Raw genomic sequence first — 19,300 nt, forward strand, 5'->3', positions numbered from 1 at the left:
GAGTTTCATATACAATTGTACCTTGGTTGTCGAACGCCCTGCAACCTGGACGTTTTGGCTCCCGAATGCCGCAAACCCAGAAGTGATTGATTCAGTTTGCGAATGTTCTTTTGGAACTTGAACGTCCAACTGGGCTTCTGATTGGCTGCAGGAGCTTCCTGCAGCCAACCAGAAGCTGTGATTTGGAAGTCAAACACTTTGGTTTTGGAAGTCGAACGGACTTCCGGAACGGATTCCATTTGACTTCCAAGGTACGACTGTACAGCAGCATGGTGTATCCACATCCCTGGTTGGAGGTCTGCGTTTATCCATCAGAGATGTGTGCATGGTCCTTAATCTGCTGTAAATGTGGTGCTCAGCAACACTGCACTGTTTAGACTACTGCCAGATCAGAATATGCCTATTTTGTAAGTGAATTTTAGTCAAGAATGGAGAACTTGTACCCTTCAAGAGACTGAGGTACCCAAACTCCCACCAGCCTCTGCTATTATGGGCAACAATGGAATAAGGGGAGTCCTATTCCACCCCAGTTTTAGGTAATGACTCAGGCCTAACAGTAAAAGTTGATCAAAGAAGTAGTTGCTATTGGTATTTTGTTTCATAGTTTTACGTAACTTACTGTGGGTCTCTCTCTGTTTTCCCAGGAAGGTGAAGTAGATTGTTGGCCGCTTGCATGCCCCACTCTCACCTGTGACTTCACAGCAATATCAGAAGGAGAATGTTGCCCTCGTTGTGTCAGTGATCCTTGTTTGGCTGATAACATAACCTACGATATCAGAAAAACTTGTCAAGATGGCTATGGAATAGCACGACTTAGTGGCTCCGTATGGACAATGCTCGGGTCTCCTTGTACAACTTGCAAATGCAAGGTATTTGATAGTAAAAGGTGGAGGAGGGGAGGGCAGTACACATAATTTGTGTGTAGGAGTCAGACTCTTTACCCAGGAATGTTGCTTTTAGCTGCCACTGACAGCAGTGAGCTGCAACGGAAGAATGAGAATGCAGTAACAAAAATTATGCAATTTGTGTAATGGTAATTGTGTGATTATTATCCAGGGAGATAGGGCCAGAAATATTCAGTAGGCTTCTTCTACAACTTTAAAATAGTCTCTCTTAAAGCCCTGCAGTTATTCTTAATATGCATGTAGAATAGTGATGTTAATAACTAGTAAACATTTTAGACATTTATAAATATGTATTTTCAAAAATAACCTGCCTGTTAGCAAGGCAGTTACAGTAATACCAATTGCAGGGTGCAATATATTTATGTTGCATTCATTTTGAATCCCTTTTGCTTCTTGCTCTATTTCCTTACAGAGATGGGCAAAAATTGAAGGTAAAGGGTAGAAATATACATTTATTCTCTATTGCAGGAAAATCAAGAGAAACACAAATCCTATTTTGTAGCTTGGTTTTATAAACTTTCTGGAGTATAATTCGCTATTCATGGTGGAATAAATAAAAATGGAATATTAAACAATGGAGATGACAACCCTCAAGCCACACATTTTAGATTAGTGCAGAAATGGCCCATTTGAAGTTGTGAGGTTTCAGAATTGTCACTATAGTCATAATCACTGCCAACAGAATCTAGAATTACTCTGAATTCACTATTAGAGGTGGTCCAGGATACTTTTTTGAGGGTGTGTGGGGTGTCCTGCCACATTTATTTATATTATTTATTTATATTTCAACTTTCTTCCATAGACCTTAAAGTGGCATACATGGTCTTCCTTCTCCCCATTTTATTCACACAGCACTATGGCGTAAGGTCACAATGACCTTCATGGCTGAGTAAGATCTGATCTCCCAGGTTCTAGCCCAACACTCTATTCATTCTATCAGTGCTTCCCAATAGATACAGAAAACCTCCCCAACTCGTCATCTGTTGGCACATAAAACCTGGAAAGTCCTCAGCCACTTAAAGAAGCCCTCCACTCCTCTAAAAGATAAATGTCAGTGGCATGCAAGGGCTCCAGGCCTCATAAAGTATTGTTGTGCTGCCTGTCATAGTTTTGTGGCATTGTCCTATACGCAACTTTCTAAAGCGATTATAGTTTAGGGAAGAAGATTTCACTGTGAATGTAACTGATACCAAAATGACATCCTTTTGGGAAATCATATTTATCAGTTCATCCACTTTAGCTTTCAGAAATACTGTAATGCACTTAGTGCAATTAGCATCCGTTATCATCCAAGGTTATGCTTTTTATTTAAAATGAGAAGAAAATGAAAGTGTACCAAAATAGTAACTTTTTACAGTGACCAACATGCAGCACTTGAGCAATGCATGTTAATCAAATAATGATTTCTTGTTCTTTTTACACCATCTTCCTGGACGGAATTGCTTTCCTTTGATCCTTTCTAGATCACTGAAAGTACCAAATGCTGTTTTATGAAATGCTGTATAAAATACTGTAACAGGGTATTCTTCGCCATTTTCTCATGCACAGTGCAGCAATAAGCCATGGCTGGAGTATTTGAGCTTTAATTCATTTGATTTGCTTTCTTGCCCTTGGGGCTCTTTCCCTGAGGCATTGCGCTGAGCTGTGACAGGGGAATATAGTTGCTTCCATTTGTGTATCTCTGAGGTTCAGATGTCACAGACTCAAATCATATGGCAGCAGAGATAGGATTAGTATGGTATTGGATTTGCTCTGTTTGCCATGTGGATTAAGAGTTCCATGCACCTGGTAAAAGCAGGCAGGAAGCTGCTCTGTATATCAGACACTTGAAGAGGCATCTTTGTTAGTTCCTTCTTAACAGAACATACTGTCCCAAGTTACCTGAACAAGCTTAATGAAATCAAACTCAACATGATGAGTAGATATAAGTAACTTCATGACTGCAAACCAAATGTACACATCAGTTAAGTCATTAAGAATCTGTAGCTTGCGAATTCCAGCTATAGTTGTAGTTCTTAGTTATCTAAACACCAATATGAAGCAGTTCCCTTTAACCCCAATGATTCCTGGAAATTATTGTGACTGTACCTCACCACAAGAAGTACCAAACAAGATCATTCCATAATTCAAAACTCCGGATATAGAGATATAATCCCACTGGTCCAAATGGTTCAGTCTGCACAAGAGGCTATCCCAATCAGTAGTAACTAGGGGGCAAGTATCCTAGGCTGCAAGCCTAACCCCACTTACCTGGGAGTAAGCCCCATGGCATTTGGTAGCACTTACAGCTGAATAGACAAGCTTAAAACTGCACCGATTCTTAAGGGGGTGGGGGTGGGGAGTTACCTGCTTCTCTTTGAACCACTTCAGTATTCCTATGTTAGAATGCCAAGCTTTTGGTTTGCTAAGCTTTTCAGATTCAATTCAATTTCACAAGAATGTGCTTAAGAAACCTTACTAAAACAAGACTTTTTGGAACTGACCATTTAGCCTGAGAAACGAGAACGGCTAAGAGGCTGCACATGTGAGAAAGAATCATCTCTCAGGAAATATATCTATGTTTCAAAGAAAAATAATAATATTAGTACTCATGCCAAGAAAATACTGCAAACTATCTCTAAGCAAAGAAGAGAGTTGGAGGAAGAAGTATAGGAAGATTCTGTATAGCTGCTCTTATTTAATTTACTAAACTTAAAAGAAAATTGTTGCCATCTAACCAACAGAATCTGAATCAACATTTTTGGGCATCAAAGTAAATCACCCACCCTCCTTAGAACAGTCAACTTTATACATTATCATGGGCTAGTCTATAGAATGGCATAAGTCTTCCTATCATGCAAATAGCCTCCAGTTTAAGTGAAGCAGCTCTGTGTAAATGGCTGCTTGTGTAGAAGTTCACTTCATATGATCTATTCTCCCCGCCCCCCCCCCGCCCCCTTTTTAAAGGTAGTAATGCAAACAGAACCTTTGTGGAATTAGATTTTGCATATGAGAGCCAGGAGTCACGTAATCTATTTATTGAGCAGCATTTATAAACTGGTTAATGTTTTTAAAAGATATTAGTGGTGTATCGTCTAAAACATATATCATTAAATCAAGAACACACACAAAACCCCCTAAAGGCCAATGAAACAGGCAGTAGAAAAACATACCCTATGTAGAATTTCCTGAGAGGATCTAAGTAACTTTCAGGTCTAGACAAGGGCAGGTAGTCTTTCCGGTAACCTAGTCCCAAGTTGCATGTTAACAAGAAGACCTTGGAACGTATGGCTGCTGATTGGCAGCCACTGCAGTTCCCTCACCACAGGTGTAATATGGCCATAGCATTCTGCACTAGCTGCAGCTTCTAGCCCAATCTCAAGGAAAGCCCTACATACAGCACACTGCAGTAGTCCAATCGTGAGGTTATCAATGAAGAAGATTGATTTACAGTGGTGCCCCGCAAGACGAATGCCTCGCAAGACGGAAAAACCGCTAGACGAAAGGGTTTTCCGTTTTGGAGTTGCTTCGCAGGACGAATTCCCCTATGGGCTTGCTTCGCAAGACGAAAATGTCTTGCGAGTCTTGAGATTTTTTTTTCACTTTTCTCTCCCCCTTTATCTAAGCTGCTAAGCCTTTAATAGCCTTTTAGCAGCTAATCCGCTAAGCCTTTAAGCCTTTAATAGCCGCTAAACCGCTAATAGCGCTAATCCGTTAAGCCGCTAATAGGGTTGCTTCGCAAGACGAAAAAACCGCTAGACGAAGACACTCACGGAACGGATTAATTTCGTCTTGCGAGGCACCACTGTATTGCTCAGATAAAACCTGGCGTCCAGCCCTCTCCGGCTGCGCAGCTACCGGCCAGGCCTCCGCACTTCAAAGGGCCACATTCCGATGCTCTGAGCAAACGCAGAGATTAGCAGCGGTAAGAGAAAGCTGCAAGCTCCAGTGCTTACTCCAGTGTGCTTAAATAAAGTCCAGACAGGATCTTAGCAGCTAAAAGCAGTTTTTAATTACAGCAGACTATCCATTGTCGAACAGCATCGTGAAAACACGTCCACTCTCCTCAAAAGCGAAAGTAGAAAAAACAAAGGGTTTAGACTCTCGGATATGACGCAGAATCTCCCCCCTCCCAATAGTAGGCAGGGTGTACACTCTGAGCTGTTTAACCCTGTAAGCTCAGGTTCTCCTCACAATCAACACATGAATCACAGTGACTAAGTGATTTCTGTCCAGGAAAGGGCGTAGCTAACATACCCGCACAAGCTAATAATAGGTCCTCCTCGCTCCAGAGATCACCTGCGTCACCAGCAACAGAGATGGTGTTGCATCCCTCAAACCGCACAGCTGTTCCTACAGAGAGAGTGCAACCCCATTGTGGCGATCACACACAGGGCCCCCAGACATTTGACGGTCTATTGACCCTGGGCCGCCACTGCGATTGCTTTTTCCGCTGCCACCACCCCGTATCTCACGGGGACACACGGAGACCAGTCAGTTGTTAACATAAACAAATAATCAAGTTTATTTTTAAATGCAGGAACAAGCTTATGGTTTCAGTTAATTTTTCTCTTGTCAGTTTCTTATTCTTAGTTCCTAACAACTCCAAACTGATTATTCCAACTATCTATCTGACTCCACCTAACAATTCCTCTAACTCTCTCACAATACAACTCTACCAACCCACACCTAAACCTCCCTCTTCCTTCTTCAACTCCCAAACCTCAACTCAACTCCCAAACCTCAACTGACTTTCAAAACCTCCCACTCTAACTTTTATTCCCCCCTTGCATTCTCACTGGCCAATCACATCACACCCATTTTAACCCTTTCCTTATGACCCATCCTAGGAGGCAAACTCCACACCATCTATGTGATGGAGGAGTTCTGCCATCCCTCCACTATATTACTGCAGCACTATTCCCTGGTAAACGCACAAAGCAGGCCTGTTGACAATAAAAAAGTCTTGGTTGTCTCATCTTTGGTGGACTGAATTGCAAAATGCTCATATACGTTTTTAGAGCCCATGTCATAAAAGCCATATTCACTGGTTGTGCTAATAGCATTAATGCATCTTATTTTCTTTGTTTTCTTTCTCCTCACAGAATGGAAATGTGTGTTGCTCTGTGGATTTAGAATGTCTTCACAATAACTAAAGTATAAAGCTGGGACTATTCTTTTCGCGAGGCAAACGGATGCAACTTCCCACTTGCAAAATGAATGCAGTTGTAAGAGAGGGGAGTTTTATACAATAGACAATTACCAAAGTCTCCGTCTGAGGAAGATATTTGGGAGTTGCCTTTGGGACCTACCACTACATGCTCAACCTTGCTAGGCTTCTCTCGGGTGACTTTTACAGTACAATACATATAAATCTATGGTTGTTAAAAAGTTTTGAGTGTTGTAAATTACACCCTTTTCCTGTCAAATCATTTGCAAATGCATTGAAATTATTTCATCGGTAAAATACAATGTATTGATTTGTTTACTTTGTGTACAAAACCAACATTATGGAAACTCCCATTTTATTTTAGGTTAGATCAAGGTCCTACAAAATAAGGCTGCCTGTTGTGGTTTCGTCCCATACTATTGCCTATTTAGTTCTGAGGTCCCTGTTCGGATGTATTTATGAAAATATGTATGTATGTACAGTCAAATTGCATAGTACTTATATTTCATAGCTGTCAAACATTGTAAAACATTCCAAGGTACATTTGACTTGTACAGGCTGGAAGTAATCAAACCTCAGCCTATCTTTATGAAAGAAACACACAAATATATAAAAAGGGATAATGTCACAAGTTTAATGAAGTGGCAAGAAGCATATTTTTTTTGCAGACAAAAGAGCTAACAGCAAAATTCCTGTTTGGAGGGGGAAAGAAAGGATGACACAGTTTTCATCAGTAGTGCTCCAGAACGTACCCAGAAAACCATGGCATTTATCAACATTAGGCTTAGCAGAATGTTGTAGTTTGCAAGTCAAACAACAAATATTGGATGTGGGTGTAATTCAGTTAGGGTTGTGCAGCATTCAATAAAGCAATCAAAGGGCTTTTCACTTCTAGATTTTAAGTAAATGGGTGAGATTTTGATATCTGTTAAACTGGTATATGTTTATAATCTCTCCCCCATGTAGTTGCTTTAGCATAATAAAGTCTGCCACCCTCCATTATGTATGCCATAATGAACAAGTTCATCTCTATTTGTACTGTGTTAGAGCTTACAAGGAACAGTGTAAATGTCACTGCATTTAACTATAATTTCAGCATACATCACCTTGGCAGTATGCTAGCCTTGGAAGAAAGGTGGACCACTCCATGTTCCAGTTTTCATTAAATGTAATATATTCACCAAACAACCTTGTCCCCATTTCCCACATCTTCTGACATTCAAAAAAGATCTAATTTATTAAGTTAGCCATCTGTAAAACGCTGTTTAAAATCCTAAACTTAAGCAGAATTGTAATTAAAACTTTGAAATGTGCACAAAGGTTAAGTTTGAATGATAGGTAGCTGCTTTGATTTTGCAAGGCTAAGATGTCGATAGCGCTAAAGCAAAATCTGTCTCAGCTTAAAACTTCAATAGATTCAGTCCTATCCGACTGGTTCCCATGCATAGATTGCCTCCCACAGAACAGCAGGTACACCAGACTGCTGAGTGGGAATTGGGAAGGTAAACGCCCCCCCCCCCCCCACTTCCAGATAGGCTAGTTGCATACAATGTCAACCTTGATATTTGAATCTATGACTGCAACAACAGGATATGTTTGCTTGTTTATTGATCCACCAATAACAAAAACCAACCTTGTTTGCTTTTCACTACACCTGCTAAGCAGAGGGGGAAGGGACATGCAAACACTCCTGCACCCCTAGAAGTTAGAACTGAGGTCACCGTGTTTTTAAAGTGCTTCTTGTTCTCATTCTGCTTTTGCTGTGCGAGATACTCTTCATTTTCACTGTTTATATCTAACTGCTTGGCCAGAACGAGAGTCTGGTGGTAAGCTTAGCAAGTACACATTACATTTGTGGAACAACTGTTTTAATCAAGAACTGTAAAACTGATTTCTAAAAGCCATGGTAGTGAATCTGCAATGAAAGAATAGTGGACATTGTTCTGCGTTATATTGTGCACAGAGCATTCTACTAAAGGCGTATTACAGAACAGTATGGAAGGTCTGCAGTCATGTGAACTTTTTGAAGCCTATTATAGGAATGGATTTTTTAAAATGAATATGACAACACATCCATGCTCTATCACAGTATATTTTTAGCATTCAACATAAAAATAAACCCTTCAGGCCAGTTGTTCTGGTACACAGGTGGGTCTAGTGGTTAATGGTGCAGGCCCTGCTTTTGTTTTCCTCTAATGTCCGAGAATTCCTTTATGCAAAAAGGATTCCTCAACCCTGAAGACAACAAAGAAGGCCCTATTTGTATGGGACTCCATGCCAGCAGAGTTTTGTCTTTTCTTTCTATCAGTTGCCCCCTTTTTAGCATCCCTTATGTGTTGATTTTCATCGTTTTAATGATGGTATTATACAGTTGTGTTTTATAGGATCCACAAAGGACATTTGTAAATCGCATCATGAATCCATTTTGTAAATCATGTTGTAAACCCCAATGGTAATTCAACTGAAGGAGATGATGCAGTGGTTTGGGATGTAAAAGGGAGTGATTTAAAACTTGTGGCATCTAAATAAACTCCTATGTACAGATTTCCTGGCCTCAGCCTTTTTTTCTTTGAAACTGTGCATGCATTGCAAACATGTTAATAATATGAAGAGAGGGATGCTGGATCAGGCCCTTCTAGCCTACAATCCATTCTTATGGGGACCAGAAGCCTATGGAAAACCCACAAGCACTTCTTTCCCCCACCAGTGTTTCTACACAAGTAGCATTCCAGGGCATACTTCCTCAGATGTTAGAGGCAGCACACAGCCGTTAATAGCCTTATCTTGACTAACTTTTTAAAGACCATCACTACAACTTGTAGGAGAGAGTTCCATATTTAAACTGCGTTTTATGTCTGTCCTGAATTTTCTAACAATTCATGTTCTTTGGATGCCCCTAAGTCCTAGTACTATGAGAAAAGTAGGGAGTTTTCTCTGTCCACTGCTCCACACCACACATGAATTGAAATCGCGCTCTCAGGTGCCACCTTCACCCTTTTCCTAAACCAAAAGCCTCAGTTGCTTTTTCCCATGGGAGAGTTTCTCCAACCCCTTAAACATTTTAGTTGCTCTTCTCTCTCTCTCTCTCTCTCTCTCTCTCTCTCTCTCTCTCTCTCAGCTTGATTAGAAATGTAAGTGTATATAATGCTCAAGCCTCTCAATGCAAATAAGGAGGGAAAGTACAATTTTGAAAGAATGGTGGTAATTTTCTTTCATGATTCAACCACATTCACACATACAATAAATTTTGACAATTCCCAGATTACTCAATTAATGCTAATGACTTCTCCATTGCCTAATTGCTATGAATCTCTACCAATGCAAATGCATCTCACAGTATGTTCCCCAATCTGTCTTTCACTTCTGAAAACACAGATTTCCTGCAAACATTCCTTCAGAGATATATGTACTGTCCTTCTTGTTTATACTTGGACATTTTCCATTTTTATTCATTGCTTGCTCCTGACGACTAATTAATCTCTTCTGACCTTTGGATTTTCAGCAGCTTAACCCCTTTGCACTGATTTCTTTACTTTCTGAAAGCTAACCAAGAGCTAAGGCAAAACTCTTACTCAGCCACAATGCCTGTAGGTGAACTTTGGCCGCTCACACTCTCTCTTATACAGCTATTGTGAGGATGAAAGGTGTGTGTGTTTAGAAAGCACATCACCCTTGGAGGGTGGGATAGAAATGTAATTGGTAAAACAATAAATAATCATAATAATTAAAGGACAATACCTCCACTATGGTCTTATTTGTAGGTAGTGGATTCCAGTTTAAAATTATCACCACTGCATTCTGTGTCATGTGAAGCTTCTAAATACTTTTTCAAATGCAGTCCTAGACTGAACAAGCTGTAGCAGTCCAGCATCAAAAAGGGCACACCTGGTGTACCATTTCATGATGATGAACAGACAAAGACAGAAGAATCCTGCTGGATCCCCCATAGACCAGGCAGATGCCTATGGGAAGTCCACAAGCAGGACCTGAATGCAACAGTAATCTCCCCCCAGCAGCTCACATTCAAGCCATGCTGTCTTTGATCTTAGAGGTAGCATATAGCCTTACCCTCCATGAAAGCCATCTAAATTGACAGCCTTCAGTACATCTTATGAAAGCGAATTCCGTGGTTTAACATGTGCTCTGTGCGAATGACTACTTCCTTTGCTCTTAATCTCCCACCATTCAAGCTTCACCGGATGATTTTGGGTTCGAGTATACAAGAGAGCGAGAAAAGTGCATCTCTGTCCACATTCTCCATACAATGCAAACCTTTGTGTTCATCTTATCAAATCCTTTTCCAATAATTTAAATAGCCTGCCTCAAATATTCTAACCTTCTCTCATAGGGGAGCCGTTCTCCTCACCCACATCATTTTGGTTGCTCTTTTCTGCAGAGTTTCCAGTTTTCTAATACAGTGCAACAAGAACTGTACATAGTATCCCAAGTGTGACTTGTATAAAGGCATAATAATCTTCTCAAATTATTATTTTTTATCATTTTCCTAATATTTGACATGGAATTATCCTTTTCACACGACACTGGGATCTACCTTTTCACTGACCTATCCACTACAACCTGAAGATTTCTCGAGAGGGTGTTCCACAGGCTTGGGTCCACGACACTGAACAAACAGATTTCAATCGTTAAAAGCCACACATATAAACCATGGGTGACCCCCCACAGACTCAAGCTCAATGACTGGACAAGGATATAAGGGATCCCAGGCCCCAGTTGTTAGGCACCTTGTAAATAAATGCAGGAAGTTAAGACCTGGCCCAGCAACACATGAACACCCAAGCTTTCAAACACCAGCATCATGTGTTCAAATAAGGAACTAACTTAGATCAAGAACTAATGAAACGTGACCAATATTTCCAATTAGCAAATATTAGTACATTTCTAAACTTCACGCATGAAAGACTGTTACAGAATTGCCTTCCATTTGACGTGTGCCAAATTTCTATGAAGGCGTTTTTAGTTTGTGATGTTTATTAGCTGAGTGGTAATCTGGTTGAATTTCTTTTTTCCAGCTCTGTTAAAAAAATTAGTTATGTGGACTGTTGCTGAGTTGTAAAATTTTGTAATGTTCTTTGTACCTTTAAATGTTTCTGACTGTAAGCTGCTTTGGAGGGGCATTTAGACAAGCAGCCTAAAAATGTTTTAAATAAAACAAACAAATGCATAAATAGTTAACACATATAACTTAATTTGCATTAACTTCCCAATCCTATTATGATTTTTTCATAGAAAATAAATTAGTTGCTTTTTTGTACGTCTGATTAAGTTATTTCCTAAAGCAACAGGTAAAATGTCAAGTATAATGAAAGGAAGGGTGCGCTACACTGAGAGACTTAAATTTCAACCTCTAGGAGAAGTGTGAGGAATTGCAGAATTTATATGTCATAATTAATTAGGAGATTCAAATAATAATTTGCATGCCTTTTATGAGTTGGAATGCTACTGAGGCAATTTGTTATTAGGAGTATGTGATTGTGCTCAGGGAATGCTGAAGCCAGAAAATGTTGAAAAGATCATTAGCTGAATTTGAAACATTGGCAAGTGATGGTGGGGGTGGGGTGGAATAGGAAAATACATAATTGGAGCTCTATTGAATCTATCATTGTAGCTGGACCACTCACTTTATTGTACATTGGTCAGAACAGTTTTTTCACTAACTGCTTCCTCTGATACAAAAATAGTTTCATTTCTTTCATAGCGGGCATAATTTAAAGGGCTGCTGAAAGTGATCTTGAAGGAACAAGGAAAGAACCTCAGACTTACCTGTCTAGATGCTCCAGCTACAAATCTGGATTGTCACCCTTTTCTTCCATGCCAAGAAGCTCACTGGATAAAAGAAGAGCATAAAGTACAATGATTTCCAACAAACCATAACAGAGAAGAGAACACTGCTAGTATTCAAAGGGTCTCTTTAAAAAAAGGGGGGGCGGATCTTTCTAGTGAAGCATCTCTGTCACTCAGAGATCAGATAGACTATACTTCGCAGAATTCAGGACTACACAGATGTTGCCTCTAATGTAAAATTGTGCTTAAAATGAACAAGGCACTTACTGTTCGAAGAAATCCTTTGAGGAACCTGTATTTTTGGCTTTCTGAACTTTCAAGGGCCAAAAACTAAATGGTAGGAAGTGCCACAAAACTGCCCCCCCCCCGAAAAATAGGAAGGGGGTGGCAGAGTCAAGACTGCAGTGGAAAATGTGCCTTCTTCACTCTTGCCAAGAATGTATTATGAAAGAGCTCCAGCACTCTGGGCTTCCGTTAACCTTCTGGATACAATTTAAGGTTTATAATTTTGCCACAGATGTCCCACTTTAATTTCTAAAATCAGATATGAACGGCTGCTTCATGAAAGCTGATTTTCCTACATAGAAATCAATTCTGTGGATGAAGTGTGTGTTTACAGTGTAACCTAATACATACACACATGGGCATTGTACATGTAAACAAAACAAAATTTAACATGTTGCATTTCTCACAGGGTGTGCTGTATATAAAACTTCCCCATGTGGCTCTCTTCCATATAAGAATTTGCCCTGTATGAAAGTGTTCTGAGCAACATCTTAAGTTTGCCTTGCAAACTTAACAAGGCATTACAGGCAAGCATTTTCAAGGGTCTCTCTGCAGCTCTGGAACTGTCAATTTGCTATAGTATGGCTATAATATTGGATGTAGCTCATCATCACTCATTTGTTCTATTCATACCCTGCCGCCTTCTAGACTACCTGACGCATCTAGCTAAAATCTGGTTTTTTAGGCTGTATGCTTAAGCAGGCTTATCAAAACACATGTATGTCCCCCTTTCTCAGGTTGAGCAAGACAGAAATTTAGAATAGATTGCTAATCTCACCTGTGCTATTTTATTTATTTTATTATTTTATTAATTTTATTACAGATTTTAAAAAACAACACTTCATTTTAAAAAAATGCTATTGCAGTTTTACATAAGAAACTAAAAAAAATTAAATACAAATGCTGAAAATCCAAACGATAAGAAAAAACAAAACATTGAAGAAGCCAAATTTTTGAAAATCAACAGGATTAAAATTAGTAATGCTACAAAAAAGGGAAGTTTTTTCCTCCATTCCCCTCTTTCTCCCTCCTTACCAACTCTGCAACTCATCAGAGCAGAGAGCACTGGCCCTTATGAAAGTGTTTGCTAGGACTACTCATAGAATCGTAGAGTTGGAAGGGACTCTGAGGGCCATCTAGCCCAACCCCCTGCAATGCAGGAATCTCTGCTAAGTAATCCATGACAGATGGCCATCCAACATCTGCTTAAATACCTCCAAGGAAGGAGAGTCCACAACCTCCTGAGGGAGACTGTTCCAATGCTAAACAGTTCTCACTATCAGAAAGTTTTTTCTGTATGTTCAGTTTGAATCTCCTTTCTTGTAACTTGAAGCCATTGGTTCAAGTCCTACCCTCTAGAGCAGGAGAAAACAAGCTTGTTCCACTCAGAATGACTATTGACATTTCCTTGGATATTTCCAATTTGGAGGCAGAGAGCGCTTGTGGGAAAATACAAAGATCTTTGCCTGGCAACCAAACAGCAGTAAAATAGTTCCAGACAGACCTCTCCAGGGAGTACATTCTATAACTGGGGAGCCACTATAGAGATTACCATCTCTCTAGTCACCACCCTCCCCCATAGTAGGAGCACACACCAGAGATGGTGAACCACTGGTCCACAGGCCTGATCTAGCCCACCAAACATATCCTCACAGCCTGCCATCCCAATTCAATTTATTTTCACTGGTTGCATCAGCTGCAGTACTGAAAAACAAAACAGAAAACCAGTGGGAACTCGTCTTCGCCCACCACTCCAGAAACAGGAGCTGAGGCTCAGATCAGCACCAGCATCATTTAGGAAAAATTGGAGTAGACTAGAGCACTTCTTGTTACCTGACCACTCAGAGAAGAAGAGGGGAAGGATTTTTGGCAAGGAGGAATGTCAGCAATGCTTGGTCCACCTGCCAGCAATCTCATCTCTCCCGAAAATATATGGTAGTGGATAAATAGGCTCAGGATGTGCACATGATCAGCGTGTGTTGGTCACAACCTAGTCCCATTTGGAAAATCTAACAATGGCTACTATAGGAGTTTATGGAGCAGGGTTTTTTGAGTATACGATCCTGAATCAGCAAAGACTGAGCTTAGCATATTCTGAAGGTGAATAGCATAGCTTTTCTTTAGGCACCTGACTGGCATCTTGTGACTCTTGTGTGGGGACCTCGCCCACTGTTGCCACACAGCACCCAACGGGTTTTTAACCAGGCAATTTGACCTTCGGGCTGAAAAAGGTTAGCCACCCATAACATAGGGAGACAAGCTGCCTTTCAAGCATTCCCGTCCTAGACAGGAAAAGGCATTAAAATTTTCAACTGAGCCCAGAAATGGACCATAAACCAATACAACTGGTATAGTATTTGTGTAATATAAACGTGATAAATAAATGAGCTGCAAGGGATGTAACATTTAAGTGTAGAATAATATCTGTATCTCTTGCAATGCCCAAGGAAAAAATATGTTTAGGAATTAAAGTGAAAGTAAAGCATTTACCACTCTTTGATTATATTTTGATAGAACCTCTAGGAACCATAAAAATTTGCTTTGCAAGCCCCATCTGGCCCCCAGTTGGGCATGCCTAGATTAGCACATACAACCAAAGATTGCTGCCTTGATCAGCCTAAATCGTAATGTGCCACAAGCAGAGAGCTGTGGGAGAACCAGGTGCATCAATGAGTGAGTCAAGTTTAATAAGATATGTGATTAGCAGTTCATTAACACAAAAATGAGGAGCAAGTCTCCTGAAGTAAACTGAGCCATTGCTGGGATAAAAGCACTTTTAAGTGAAAGTAGTCAAAAATATTTTTTTTCAAGAACGGGGGGGGGGGGGGGGGACCTATGATTGCATTTCTCCAGGGTTTATTGCTGATTAAACTGCCAAGTTTTGTTTTGAGTATAGGAAGAAAGTGAGCTAAAATATTTTGATTTCTGAGACAAATAATTACTTGGGGGACTATGAAACTTTAGCAAAAGTCATTCTCAAGAAATGACTGATAAAGCCATCTGGAAAGTTTATTATAAACAACTTCAACAGAAAGCAGTTTCAGAAATCTAGGTAAACAAGTTTGTGATGTATTTAAATATTATTGTACATAAATGTATATCAAATGACACACAGCTTGATTTACCTGCAAATATGCATGGACCATGTTCATATAATACTGCTGATCAGGAGAACGGATAAAAGGAGGGAGGATTAAATGGAGAGTAAAGGTCTGCTAAAGGAGCACTACTCTTCATCTTAGCATATGAGATGCAACATCAAAGTGTACGATACCTCTATCACTTGCAGCGTTCAAAAAGAAGAGACTAATTTCACCCTCCCCACACAGCTATAATTGCCAATTTTCTGACTCTGGCTATGCACTTAAAGCCCTGGTTGCTGGACAGAACTAGGAACCATGCATACTGCATATCTTTGATGCAAAGTTAGGATACATTTGTGAAACCAGCTTTTTCCACATTGCTGGACTAGGGCAGAGATCAACTTTGACAAGAATAAAATATAGCTCCTTTTTGGCGAAGGAAGATACATCTGACTGTAATTTAAATATTGTACGAGATTCATCTTAAACAGAATAGTTCTAAATCAGTGATTACATCAGTGCTCCATTTTAGAAATCCTTTGATCCATTGTTGAGAATTCTGAGCTGTGGCCTCATTTCTCAGTTTTCATTATGGCCTGTTACCAGTTTCAACAGGGCTCATAACCAACTAGCAGATATCTTAAAACAATCATACAAGTGTCTGACAACGTCCTAGAAGAAGAGCTTTGTGGGGGTTTTGGTAATCAAAGAGGAGCTGTATCAACAGGCTTGCCTTAATAAATATCAGAATATTATACGCCACCCCAATATCCACGAATTGTGTGAGATTCCAGGGGTTGCAGGCATGCTCATTAGGGCCTGTGTTCCTTTTTGGGATAACAAGGCACAGTGGAGACTCTGGTGTCTTTATGATATACAGTTTATTTACACATATATACAAACTGAGCCTATGATGGAAGGGCTCACAGCATCAACACCCCAAGAGGGTGTTGCAATGTGTTGTCCCCTAGTACTGATAGCAAGAGGGCTTTTGTAAGTACTATGTGTCAGCCTCCTAGGTTCAACACAGGGCTACAGAAGTCCAAAGTTCCCCACTCCTCAAGAGTCTTGACCTGGAACAGCCACAATGGAGAAAATCTGAATCAAACTTCTATCAAAAAGTTGACTTTGTCAGTGGCATGGAAAAAGAATAGATATCTAAAGGAGAATTCCTGGATGGGATGCCAAGATCCAAGTTTGGGGCAAGAACTCTTTGGTAAGGGAACCCCAGCAAAGATTTAAAAAACACAAAACATGCAGCAAAGCATGGGAATATAGGTTGTTAGACCTTTAAAATATCCCATTTTAAGTTGCTTCCAATGCTCCCCACTTCCCTTATCATAGAAAGAGAGCACATGTTTGGCAAGGTAAAATTGGCTAACTTACAAATTCTTCAAAGCACAGATTCACGTGCTTTTCCATACAGCATTCAAAAAAATGCTTGGCATAGTTACATGGTGAAAGTTCTTAAATTATTGGTATAGGAGCTCAAGAGTGGCTTGCAAGAGCCATATGGTCTGAGCTGCAGCAACCAGATCAGAGTTCCTCACATGTTGAGCTTCTCAGATAGATCAAGTGACACAAAATGGCGAGGCTCCATGGGGTATCTGGAGACACCATGGCAGGTCACAACAGCTGCCTACCATGGAATGGCCAGTTCCTCCCAAGGTGAGCTAAGCCCGGCAGGACAGCTTGCTCTATAATTAGACTGAAGCATGCTGGTTATAGGAGGCTGGTTATTCCACAGAGGTTTTTGTTAACTTTCCTTTTCATGTCTTCATCTGAACATTAACATTCCATGCTATGTCTTTATCTTACGGATACCTGCTTGGAAAGAACTTCACTGTTTCAACCAGGAAATTTCACAAAGGTTACCTAAAGAGTTTTCAGATGGTTGCATATGTTGGGTCATCATTTCCTCACTTATACTTGCATATAAATAAGACTTTAAGAGACTCCACAAGCCATTAGAACACAGGACATTCTGTGGCCTCATTACTCCCAGAAAAGCAGTGAAGAAGAACTGAAACTATGGGTGGGGGGAACATTTTTAACTGTAACATTCAAAAACACAAGCAAAATCCTCTTTCTAATAATGCAGTCATTTGCAATTCTGGTAAGGAAAGCCAGTTTTTCAATTCACCAGACTCTAGCAATCAGACACATCCATTTTAATGTTGCTCCTATTTGTATTATTGTGGTGGTGAGAAAAGAAGACAGATTTTCTTTTTTCTTCACTTTCTGGAGCTACATATGCAAATTCCTTTTGCTGTGCATGCCAACATTGGTATGAATATGTATGCCTGGTTCACATCAAGTGCAGGGAAGCACAATGTATTATGCTATTGTCTAGTCATCTGAGTTAGTGCAAGAATCTGCTCACAGCACAATTCTCTTCAGCAAACCTGCATGATTAGGGTAGAACTGCCATACCGTCACAGTTTTTATATAATAGCATATTGGTTACTATCCAGAAACAGCCCCCCCCCCCCACATTCCTACTTATTGGTATTCAATTGAAGGCTATAATCTGGTCTTAATCACTGCTATGATACAGAGATTCTACATGGAATGTGTTTCCCTCCCCTCTCTTTACAACACCTTGTTAATCGGACCACAACTAAGAACCACACAACAGAATTACAGGTCAAACCAATGGAATTTAGATTAACTGCAACTAAGTCCTGCTCCATCACTTTCAGTGCACCATTCAGTTCAATCTTATGCATGTTTATTCAAAATTCCTATAGTGAGTTTGCAATTGTAGTCATGATGACAGGTTAGTCTTTTCTTACTAATGAGTTATTCATGCAAATAAATATTAACTATTAAAAATTAATAATGCAGAAATAAAAGTACATTGGTAAAAATATATTCCATATTCCTATAATTTTATAAGGTACTGGTAATATCAGATTACAAATGAAGCTATACTTTCAATGTAATGTGAGCCAGGTGACCACCTTTCTACTCTAAAGCAGAAAAGCAATTCCAAAACTCTTTATAATTTATAAAACGTGTGCCCTTTTTTACCTAATATAAAGTACTATTATATTTCCAATATACCTATAACAAACATTCTGAGTCTTGATTCGTACATAGCCAAAATAGCACTACAGACACACACGACGAGGAGGAATAAGCAAGATTGAAGGAACCCCAGAGTTTAAACAAGGCGCCAGGCAAACGCATTCCTCATCTCCCAGGCCAATGGCTAACTGAACAATCTGTGGTCTTTTAAACTGTGGGGGTATTGTTTTTGTTTGTTACTATGTGTTTTTACAGACTACTTTGTGATCCTTGGATGAAGGGCAGTATAGAAATTTAATAAACAACAACAGCTACAGAATGTATTTACGAGGAAATTTCAAAAGAGTCAATGAGGACTGAGCATGCTTAGTAAGCATGCAATGCTCACTTATTACTGAGCAGAAAAATGAAAAACACTTATTTAATTTATATTTTTGCCAATTTACTTGGTGTTAGATAACATCGATATATCATTTTCATATAATTTTCTCTTAGACCATAACATGCTGTAAAATTTATATCCATATTCCCCAATCGTTCCCATGCTTTCATGTCTATATTATGACCAATATCTATTGCCCAATGTATCATTGAGATTTTACTTGCTCATCTTTTCTCTCCCATTCCAATATTTTATACATTTTAGACAGCACTTTTACATTGCATTCCAACAGGTCTCTCTCCAGCTGTGATATCTGTTGGGGAACAAATTGACCCATACATTCCAGGCACAAGTCAGAGAGATTTTCTCCTTGCCCTGATCCTTTCCAAGGGAAAACCTGCTCTTTAGCAAGAGGTCAGAACAAATTGGATTTCAGGGGAAACCTGAATTGTCACTTGCTTTGACTGAGCTCTAAAGAGTGGTTTTCCGTGGGGAAAGCAGTGGGAGAACAGGGCCCAGGAATTACCATTCAGTTGGTAAAGGGCTTAAAATTAAAAAGTTAATCAGATTCAAAGTTATAATTTTCACGCCACATCTAAAACAAAATTCTTACATCATTTTGGCCTCTTTTCTAAAAATAAAAGGTAATAGCAAACATGGA

At 39.7% G+C, this 19,300-nt stretch overlaps 1 protein-coding gene and 1 long non-coding RNA gene across 5 annotated transcripts in view; one reads left to right on the forward strand and one right to left on the reverse strand.

The window, feature by feature from the left end:
* NELL1 (neural EGFL like 1) overlaps positions 1–8,599 on the forward strand; it is a 391,785-nt gene extending 383,186 nt beyond the window's left edge. For all 4 annotated transcript variants that reach the window (XM_080983235.1, XM_080983238.1, XM_080983236.1 and 1 more), the window contains 2 exons: positions 645–869; positions 5,990–8,599. In XM_080983235.1, the coding sequence (XP_080839361.1) occupies positions 645–869; positions 5,990–6,040 (276 nt within the window). In that variant the 3' untranslated portion in view covers positions 6,041–8,599. The remainder of the gene's footprint in view (positions 1–644; positions 870–5,989) is intronic.
* The window catches only part of LOC308464911, a 45,516-nt gene that overhangs the window by 1,129 nt on the left and 25,087 nt on the right, over positions 1–19,300 (reverse strand). Inside the window, exons 3-4 of the long non-coding RNA XR_013980182.1 lie at positions 11,839–11,901; positions 620–766 (exon numbers count right to left, since the gene is read on the reverse strand). This is a non-coding gene — a long non-coding RNA (uncharacterized lncRNA). The remainder of the gene's footprint in view (positions 1–619; positions 767–11,838; positions 11,902–19,300) is intronic.

This window comes from Podarcis pityusensis, assembly GCF_964106645.2.
Source record: "Podarcis pityusensis genome assembly, chromosome: 1".
Lineage (NCBI taxonomy): Eukaryota > Metazoa > Chordata > Lepidosauria > Squamata > Lacertidae > Podarcis > Podarcis pityusensis.